Source organism: Durio zibethinus, chromosome 1 (assembly GCF_047325235.1).
Source record: "Durio zibethinus cultivar Kanyao isolate XHJ-2024 chromosome 1, ASM4732523v1, whole genome shotgun sequence".
Classification (NCBI taxonomy): Eukaryota; Viridiplantae; Streptophyta; class Magnoliopsida; order Malvales; family Malvaceae; genus Durio; species Durio zibethinus.
In genome coordinates this window covers 31675327-31684863 of record NC_143162.1, presented here as the reverse complement: position 1 = coordinate 31684863, position 9537 = coordinate 31675327, and the positions used below count along the sequence as shown (strand labels likewise).

Below are 9537 nucleotides of genomic sequence, written 5' to 3'. Positions count from 1 at the left end.
TAAATCTCAAGATAAATTGTTATGTACCTAAAAAATCGTAAGTAATTAAAGAAAGAGGAAACAAGATGTAATCGATTGACTTTTCTTACTAATCTATGCAAATTAACATGTGTAAAGGAATCAAATTAAAGGTATCTTTTGCCATAATATCTAAGCAAGTTAGAGGGAAGCTTTTGTGTTAATTCGGCAAAAGTTTTCATCAAAGATCAAATAAGATTGGCAAGAGTCAGTGCTTGCTAGCTTTGTGAAAATTACAGGAACTTGCAAATAGGCAGTAGCATTAACTAAAATTTGCTTTAACATGTCTTTCAGGATTCCATTAAATTTTTTAATGGAATTAGCAAACTGATTCTGCTATTCAAAATTTGTCACTGTTTTCATACCTAATAATAACCTAAAAAAATTCTTAATATTGAGGATATGATATTGAAATTTCTTCTTGTTTTGGAGAAGCAAATTTTTTGTATAGATTTCAATTTAATAATCTTTGGGTTGGACTTATTTCTGATGTTTTAATAAAAGGAAAGTCTTCAAATTTAAGACTCAGATTCGACCCAGGATCCGCATAACCTGACCTGCTACCCACTTTTGCCTCAACCTAAGATTGGTCCAATTGAATCAGTGTCGAACCACTAGTGAACCAGTTCAAACTAGTCAGAACCGTCGAATCGATTGGACTCGAGTTGATTGGACCGTTAATCGGTCCAGTTCAGATAAAAAAAATTTTATTTTTTATATATTTTTATATTAATATTTATGCATATTAAAATATTTATATTTGTTAGATTAAATGATGAAATATGTAGTTAAATTTTTTTTATAATTTTGTTAATTTTAAAATAAACTTTAAAAAATATTAAAAATAATAAAAATGAACTTTCTAATAATATAAATTAATAAAAAATATCAGAAAAAAATTTTATCCGACGATGAGATTCGTAAGTATTTCGAGTAGTGATACTTATAAAATCTCTAGGTGAGAAATTTTTTTTTTAAATACTACCAGTGTATTAGAGTATTTATAAAAAAAATTTTAATACAATAAAAATTCTCTTTTTCTTGGTAAAAAATTAAATAATAAAAATTAACTAATAAATTAAGAATAAGTAATAAAAAATGAGAAAAAAAATTTTATCCGATGATGGGATTCTAAAAGTATTTCAAGTAGAGATGCTTTAAGAAATCCCTAGGTGAGAAGATATATTTTTTAAATATTACCAACGTATTGAAATATTTATAGAAAATCTTCAATATAATAAAATTCTTCTTTTCTTCAAAGTTTTAAATAATAATAAATAGTAATAAAAATTAATAAAATTTTTAAATAAAAAATAAAATGTGTGCATCAACATGTTGGCATTTGCATTGCATGCATGGCATAATTTTTTTTAACAAAAAGTAAATTTAAACCTCCAAGGATGAGATTCTAAGGTATTCTAAGAAATGATGCCTAAGAAATCTTTAGGTGAGAAAGAGTTCTTTTAATGTTACCAACGTACTAGAACATTTTAAGAATTATTTCAATAAAAAATTCTAATTTATTTTTCTCAAATAAAATTTGAATAATAAACTTTTTTTAAAAAATTCATTTTCAATAAATGAAAAAAAAGAAAATTATTTTTCAAATGCCGAAAATAAGACTGTTTTTTTATTAAAATCAAAGTATAACACGTAATTAAGTGATACCGTTCTTAAACGAGCACTATGAGGGTGCTAATCATTTCTCACGCGTAACCGACTCTTGAATTCAGACTGTTTCACAGACTATAAAATTATTTTTTTAATAAATTTTAATATTTTATTAAAAGATAAATTTTAATATATGGCCAAACGCACCTAGCCAAAAAAAGATTGGTGGCGATTTCGTTATATTTTTATTTCATTCCCAAATTCGTCGGGCTGACACAAAATCATTACGACAATAATTCTTATTTTTGATTTCGACCTTTCTTTGTACAAAATAAGAAAGGCAAAGTCTCCTTTTTTGGTAATGAAATTGATGCTATATGACTATGCCTTAAGCATATGCTACACAAATAAATAAAACAAAAAAAAAATTTCAGATTTTCCGAGTTCTAAACTTTAGGTGGTGATTATTTCCTTACCTTTTGTAGATACTCAATTTGGTCCAGGCTCGAATTAATTGGGCCTGATCCAAATGGGTAAGCCCATTTGCATTTTTATTTTTTATTTATTATTATTATTATTTATATATAATTTTTATTATTTATCTATTAATATTATTTATTATTTATCTATTAATTATCTATTAGTATATATATATTTTATCTTTTTTTCTAATTTTATCTTTTTTTTTATCAATTTTTCGGCTGAGATTAAGATAAAAAAAATTGAAATGTATTCTGCCATAAATTTGGGGGTTGATAGAGTTAGGATTGGATTTAAAGATTGAATATAAATCTAAAAAAAAATTGAGATTGATTAGAAACTCTTCTGATTAATTCTTATAAATAGGTCCATAGATCACATAGAATAGACACACAGAAAGAAAATGAAGAGAAAACAGAAGCAAAAAAGTTCGAAGGCAGCTATAGAATTTTTAGGAAAATTTTTGAAGATTTCGGCATTTTTTTTTTTGAAAAATTTTTGAAAATTTTCAGATTTCGGTGAATTTTTTGACAAATTTTTCGGTCGACTTTGAAGTTTTTGACATGTTTTTTCAGATTCTGATAGAACATTCAACCAAAATCTGAGATCTTTTAGAGAGAAAAAAAGAGAAAAAGAAAGAAGAGAGAGAAGAAAAAAAGCAATCTATGGATGAGCAGAAGGTTGGAGCCCTTTATACCGTCCAAAAATGACATCACTTTTGTGTTTAAAGTCTCAGAGAATCCGTGCATTTTGTCAAGATCTGACATGACCCGAACGTCAGCCCGTTTTTGATCCGCGTCTGACCCGAGTGTCAGCCGACCCTTGGAGCCGAGTCGAGCCGCTTTTTGTCGAGTCATTCCTTCAAGCCGTTTTTCTTCCTAAAGCCGAGTCGATTCCAGCTGCTGAGCCGAGTCGCCTTAAGGTTTTTTTTTTTTTCTATTTATTTATTTATTTATTATTATTGTTTTAAAATTAGAATTATTTGGTATTCCTTAATTTTAATTTTAATTTATTTTTTTAAATGCTTTTCCTAAAATAAAAATTTTAAAAATATATATTTTTTGAGAAATGTTGAAAGTATCAATTTTCTTTTGAAGTAAAATTTATAAAATAAATTTTTCAAAAAGTATTTTGAGGTAAAGTTAAAAATATCAATTTTTCTTAAAATTAAAATTTCAAAAAAAAAAAAACATTTTGAGGAAAAGTTGAAAGTATCAATTTTCTTTAAAAATAAAAATTATCAAGAAAAATATTTTAAAGAAAAGTTGAAAGTATCAATTTTTTTTGTATAAAAGCAATGTGTTTTTTTTTTATGAAAAGAAAAAGATTTATATCAAGAGTTGAATCATTATTCCTTTTTATTTTATTTTTTTTTCTTGAATTTTTTTTAAATGTTAAATAATCCGACGATGGAATCTCTGTAAGTAAAATAATAGTTTTCTTGCATACTCTTGAGGTGAGAGAATTTTCTTAATTTTTTGTCAAAAGTATTGGAGTTAATTAAGAATAATTTTCAATAATTAATTACTTGATAAAATTTTTAAGGCTTATCGGATAATAAAAAATCAAGCTGGTACCATCTTTCGATGAACATTATGAGAGTGCTATAACCTTTCTTACACGTAATCAAACTCTCGAATCTTGTTCTGGTTAATAGACCTAAACTTATTTTTTTAAGGACCTTTAGTCAAGTTTAGGTATTTTTTGAAATGATAAATTTTTTAAGTGACCAATCGCATATAAACAAAAAAATTTAGTGACGACTCTTTAAATTAATATTTAACGATAAATCTCCGAATCTAGACGTTATAACACCTTTGGATAGTGAACCCAAAAGTGAAACAGATTGATGGAGCAATTGCAATTCAAACCTAGAGAGATAAGAAGCATTTCCAAAATATTTTATTTAGAAGATTTACTATCAAGATTGGCAAGATTCCCGTGGCAGAAGAACATATTAGTGGGTGCTAAAATTAAACTTGCATTACTTTTCAGCTACGAAAAAAAAAAAAATATATATATATATATAAGGTATTTTCATGCTTAATTTAATTTTTTCCTATTAATTTTAAATGCATACTATTTCACATCATGTGAAACATCTATAATTTTACTCTCAAAATGTTTCATACAAAATTAAATTATAATTGAGAAGAAAACCAATATTTTATTTTAATAATGTGATCAAAGGATATTTCAAGCTATGAAAACTACGTAATGTTACCTACATTGATTATGATAATTAATTAATTTATTTATTTATTTTACTCACATAATACTGATTGTTTGATCTCACTTAGTGGCTGTGACATCATGTCACTGAATTTTTAGTCAAACTAAATTTTGTATGGTTAATCTCCAATGCGGGAGCCTGCAAAAGTTGACAGAAATTACTTGTTAATTGAATAATGTTCAATGTATTCAAAGATATGTATAAATCAAGATCTACTTTTTTAACTTTATCTGTAAAATAAATACAAAGGGTTACTTCAGATTTAACTATTTTAGATGTAGCTAGTAGCATTGATTAGCAGAAATGTAATGATATGAAGAAAATAATAAAAAAATATATCAATTTTTTTTTTTATATTTGAAACTATTAAAATAATACTTTTGTTATTTAATTTTTGTTTTTTTAATTCATTTTTAATTTTATTTGTTTTATTTATTATTTATAAAGGAAAAGCGAAAAACAATTATCAAAAGTTATTAGTCAAATAGAGTAATCCATACCTGATCTCTTTAGACAATTTTAAGAACACATTTTTCATATTGATTTGATGTGTTGATAATTTTATTCTAAAATACCTTTTATAAAAATAAAACCTTTATTGAATGATAACAAAAAAGAATTTCTCTTATTCATAGATAATGAGTACCTCAACTTTCTTCTATTCATTTTCTCGTGTTACTACATCATCAATACATTGAACCTTGTAAATCTTGCCTATTTCTTCATTAATTTTCACTTTTTTTCAACTGACAAATAAAGCTAATACATTTGAAAACATTGCAAATGCAACGTGCACTAAGTATCCACCTACTAGCTAACAAAAAGATGGTACAAAGAAAAGTCCAATCACAGCAATAGAAAATAACATGCAATTAATTTATTTGACATTAAACATTAACAGTACGGAGACAAGACCTTACTTCTCAATTTTCCTATAATATGGGCGGTCCAATTGCTATATGCTCATATTTATTTATTTTTCTTTGCATTAAAGTCTAAGCAATTATTTTTAAAAAAATCTAAGTAATTCAAATATAAATTTTAATTTAATTAATTTATATAATTATTTTTAATAAATGACATTTAATAAAATTAAAATTCATATCCTATTACATATAATTTTTTTATCCTATTCTCTAACTATGATTTCCTGCGTATAAAAAAATTAAAGTAATTTAATTCCCTCATTACCTTATCTTTTCCAAAGAAAATTCAGCATTCTCAATCAAGAAAAAAAATCAAATCAAATCAAAATTTTACTCTAAAAAATAATTTGATCAATGATATTTTTAAGTTTTATAAAGATTTAATCTTCCTCTTTTAAGATATTTTAAAGATATATTATCTCATACAGTTTAATGTATTTGAGATTTTAGTTAAAAATTTAAACTTAATTATAAAGAATAACGAATTCCTTTTCGATTAATTTATATATCAAAATTTAATATTATTTCCAGACGTGAATCTATAATTATCATAAATCTTTGTTTTTGACAATGATTATTACTCCAAAGAAAAATCCCATTTCTTATCAGCCCTGCCCTCACGTGACACACCATCAAATCTCAACCGTCTAAAGCGTGAATCTTCGACCGTACATTGATTAACGGCGAAGGGACTATGGAGAAGTTTAATTTCGTAAAATGTGATATTGAAAAGCGTTTCTCACATGAAATGCAAAAAATTGTAAAAACAGGTGATGGCACGTGCCGGCTCTGCCTGCCACAGTAAAGCTAAAAGGCCCGGAATCTAGATCCGACGACCATATCTTCCCGTCAAGACCGGGACCTCTATAATTTAATCCAACGGCTAGTAATCCACCAATAATCCCAGCCATCACATCTTCATCCAACGGCTTAAATTGAATCAACCCTTCCCTATTACACCATGAATATAAATCGAAAGGCCCTGTCTAAATCTCCAGATTCACTCTTTCTCCCAAACAAAAAGAAATTAAAAAAACCGCAAAAATTTTAAAAAGAAAATCTCTTTCCTTCCTTGATGGTGCTAACGTGCGCGGTTGTACTAGCGGCGCTGGTTTAACGTTCGCCGCCTGAGATGTCGCCAGGGGCTTCAAGAACAACGGTTGTGATAAGAATCTCACGATACAGGAAAGGTCAGTGGAGGTGAAATTTGTTTAAATCAGACGTTCCCGTATTTTTGGGGTGGGACCCAACCGGGAAAAAGGGAAAAAAAAGGAGAAGAAATGGATGGCCTAAAGAGCCAGGCGAAGCTAACACGAATGCAGTCGTCGTTGCTCCGTTCATCGCCAACCGTCCGATCGTCCATACAGAGTATGTCTTCCATCACTGAAGATGACTTTAGGAAAGAACAAGAAGAAAAAGACGACTACCAGCATCCAGAGTCGTTACTAAAAGATAAGAAAAAAAAGAAACCGCCACCAAAGAAGTCATGTTCGATGTCACCGAGGATTACTCCGGTTCGGTTCAACCCGGTTTTCGCCATGGCCTCAGTCTCTTTCTTCACTTTTTTCTCTTTCATCTTCTTTTGCTTTTATCTTAAAAGAGAAGAAATTCCCACATCGGAAAACCTCTTGTTAGCCTTAATCTTCGTCGCTATTACCCTTTTTATCGCTTCGAAAAACAAAGCTTTAATCAACCAAGGCATTGCTTGTTTCAAAGAAAGACTCCACCTTTCAAAACCCAATTCGAAGCCTGTTCAATGGTTCATTGGAGAAACCAAATGTAACAAAAACAACAAAGAAAAAGAAAGACTTCAGCTGGCTGTAAGAGAAGGGGTGGAGTTTTATAGCAATGGGGATTTTTATGAAGGTGAATTTCATAAGGGAAAATGTAATGGGAGTGGGGTTTATAACTATTTCGTGAATGGGAGATATGAAGGAGATTGGGTAGAAGGGAGATATGATGGGTATGGAGTGGAGAGCTGGAGTAGAGGGAGTAGATATAGAGGCCAATATAGACAGGGTTTAAGGCATGGATTTGGGGTTTATAGGTTTTATACAGGGGATTCTTATTCTGGTGAATGGTGTAATGGACAGAGTCATGGTGTTGGTGTTCAGACTTGCGCTGATGGGAGTTGCTATGTTGGGGAATTCAAGTCTGGGGTTAAACATGGACTTGGCTACTATCATTTCAGGTATGAAAATAAATTATTGGGTCTTTCTTCTCCTTTAGAAAATGAATGGTGATGTTCGAGAGAAAAGATGGATTTTTCTTTTCAAAAAAAGTTAGCTTTGTGGGTTGAACTTCTTGAATTTGTGTTACTATTTACTTTTTCAAGTTCTACCATGAAAATACTCGTGATTGATTTTAAAGAAAATGGCGTTGTGGTCTAAATATTTTTCATTTTTTACTCAGAGCTTTGCTCTGTTTCCATGGATGTATTGAGTGTTTGTTGAGATTATGGAATTTTTGTGTTATTTCTCTTTTTGTGTTTGGAATTCTAGATTGCTAGGATGACCCAGAAATACTAATCATGAGAAAGTAATACTTGGCGTTTACTTTTGATATCTTCAAGTTTGGCATGAAGGGAGATTTACTCTGGGGATTATTGAACTTCTACTTTAATATTTTGCACTTTTTTTCTTTAATAAAATTTACCTTTTTCATGTTTCTACTTTCAGAATTATGATGAGTTGAGTATATCCAGCTCAATTCTGTTGCATTTTACTTTTTCAGCAGCTTTCCAAAATTCAATTGTTTTTTTTGTATAGCAAGAAAGAAGAATTGACTTCGCATTTAAGTCTTCACCCGTAAATGTGGTTGTTGCTGACCTGATGATTGGTTGTGGATCCTATGTCTTTGGATTCAACGAATGAAAGCTGAAGAGAATTAATTTCCTTTTATGAATGTTTAATACTTTGCTTAGGTTATTATTCCTTAATAGAACATCTTCGTTTATATTCATAATGAACTTGTTTCTTTACTTGGGAGTTTAGGTTGATTTTTCTTGGTTTAGGTAAATCATTTCTATTCTATTAAGGAGACCATAATCTTTATAAAATTTGATGGTTTTGTCTTGTAGGAACGGAGATAAATATGCTGGAGAGTATTTTGGAGACAAAATGCATGGATTTGGCGTTTATCACTTTGCCAACGGTCACTGTTATGAGGGATCGTGGCATGAAGGTCGAAAGCAAGGATATGGCTTGTATACTTTCCGGAGTGGTGACAAGAGATGTGGTGAGTGGGATTCCGGCACCCTTAAAACCCCTCTACCCCCGGTTACTGATGCTATCCTTCGAGCAGTTCAGGTATTTTATTTGATGTCGATGGCTTCTATAATGTATTTACCTTCTTTGTTAATTTGCCATAAAAGCTGGAGTTCTGTTCATTAATTTTTTGTGATATTTTTTTGGTCTGCAGGCTGCTAGAAAAACAGCAGCTAATGCTATTAACCTTCGCCGGGTGGATGAACAAGTGAACAAGACAGTCCTGGCTGCAAATAGGGCGGCAACTGCTGCTAGGGTAGCCGCAGTCAGAGCTGTTCAGAACAGTATGGATGGCAAATTTTGTGATACAGATGTCTTAAGAGATTAGTTTTGCCTGAAAACGTTTTTTTTTTAAATTAATTTTATGTACTTGAAGAGGTCACCCTGGTGAGCAAAAGCTCATTGGAGGTTGAGAGATTATATTTGAGGTTTCATTGGCAAATGTAACTTGTACATAACTCTTGTATATGAATGGAAGATCAGTTTTCAGCAGGTTTATATCATTTCCTTTACATGTCCATCCTTTTTTATATAAGCTTTTTTGTGGGGCTGATTGAACTGGCTTCATTGTTATGATCCATAACATCAAGCCATCAACAATTTGAATGTCTTTATCTGCAAATTTTGAATATCGTCTCTCCTTTCTGGTACTCGATGGTGGCTACGTGGTAGGATATCAGGAGCACGACGGTTGCAGAAAACCAGAAACTCTAGTTAAAAGTCTCTTTTTGAAATCCACCTTGGATATCCAGAGTTTCCGACAAAGAGATTTGATATCATTCCTTTTATAGTTTATGTTTATAAATGCCAGGCATTTGCTATCACTGTTAGTCGAAAGAACGGACGTGCCCATATCATGGAATGTCGAAGAAGATGGGAAAGATCTGGGTGCCATAACACTTTGCCAAAAGCAATTAACACACCTTTCCAAAAATGGATCCAAAACATAACTATCACTCAAACACAAACAGGAGTAAACTTTAAATTTTTAAACAACATTTAG

At 30.0% G+C, this 9537-nt stretch overlaps 1 protein-coding gene across 1 annotated transcript; it reads left to right on the top strand.

Moving 5' to 3' along the window:
- Positions 1 to 6264: 6264 nt before the first annotated feature.
- LOC111311245 (uncharacterized) lies at positions 6265 to 9037 on the top strand. The gene is made up of 3 exons (XM_022910619.2): positions 6265 to 7459; positions 8348 to 8576; positions 8689 to 9037. Exons 1-3 carry the CDS (start codon positions 6549 to 6551, stop codon positions 8860 to 8862), a joined length of 1314 nt encoding a protein of 437 aa, XP_022766354.1. The 5' UTR covers positions 6265 to 6548; the 3' UTR covers positions 8863 to 9037.
- The last annotated feature ends 500 nt before the right edge of the window (positions 9038 to 9537 follow it).

Coding starts and splice junctions, on each gene's coding strand:
- LOC111311245 (XM_022910619.2), top strand. CDS start 6,549: ATGGATGGCCTAAAGAGCCAGGCGAAGCTAACACGAATGCAGTCGTCG. Junction 7,460..8,347: donor CTTGGCTACTATCATTTCAG/GTATGAAAATAA, acceptor TTTGTCTTGTAG/GAACGGAGATAAATATGCTG. Junction 8,577..8,688: donor CTATCCTTCGAGCAGTTCAG/GTATTTTATTTG, acceptor TTTGGTCTGCAG/GCTGCTAGAAAAACAGCAGC.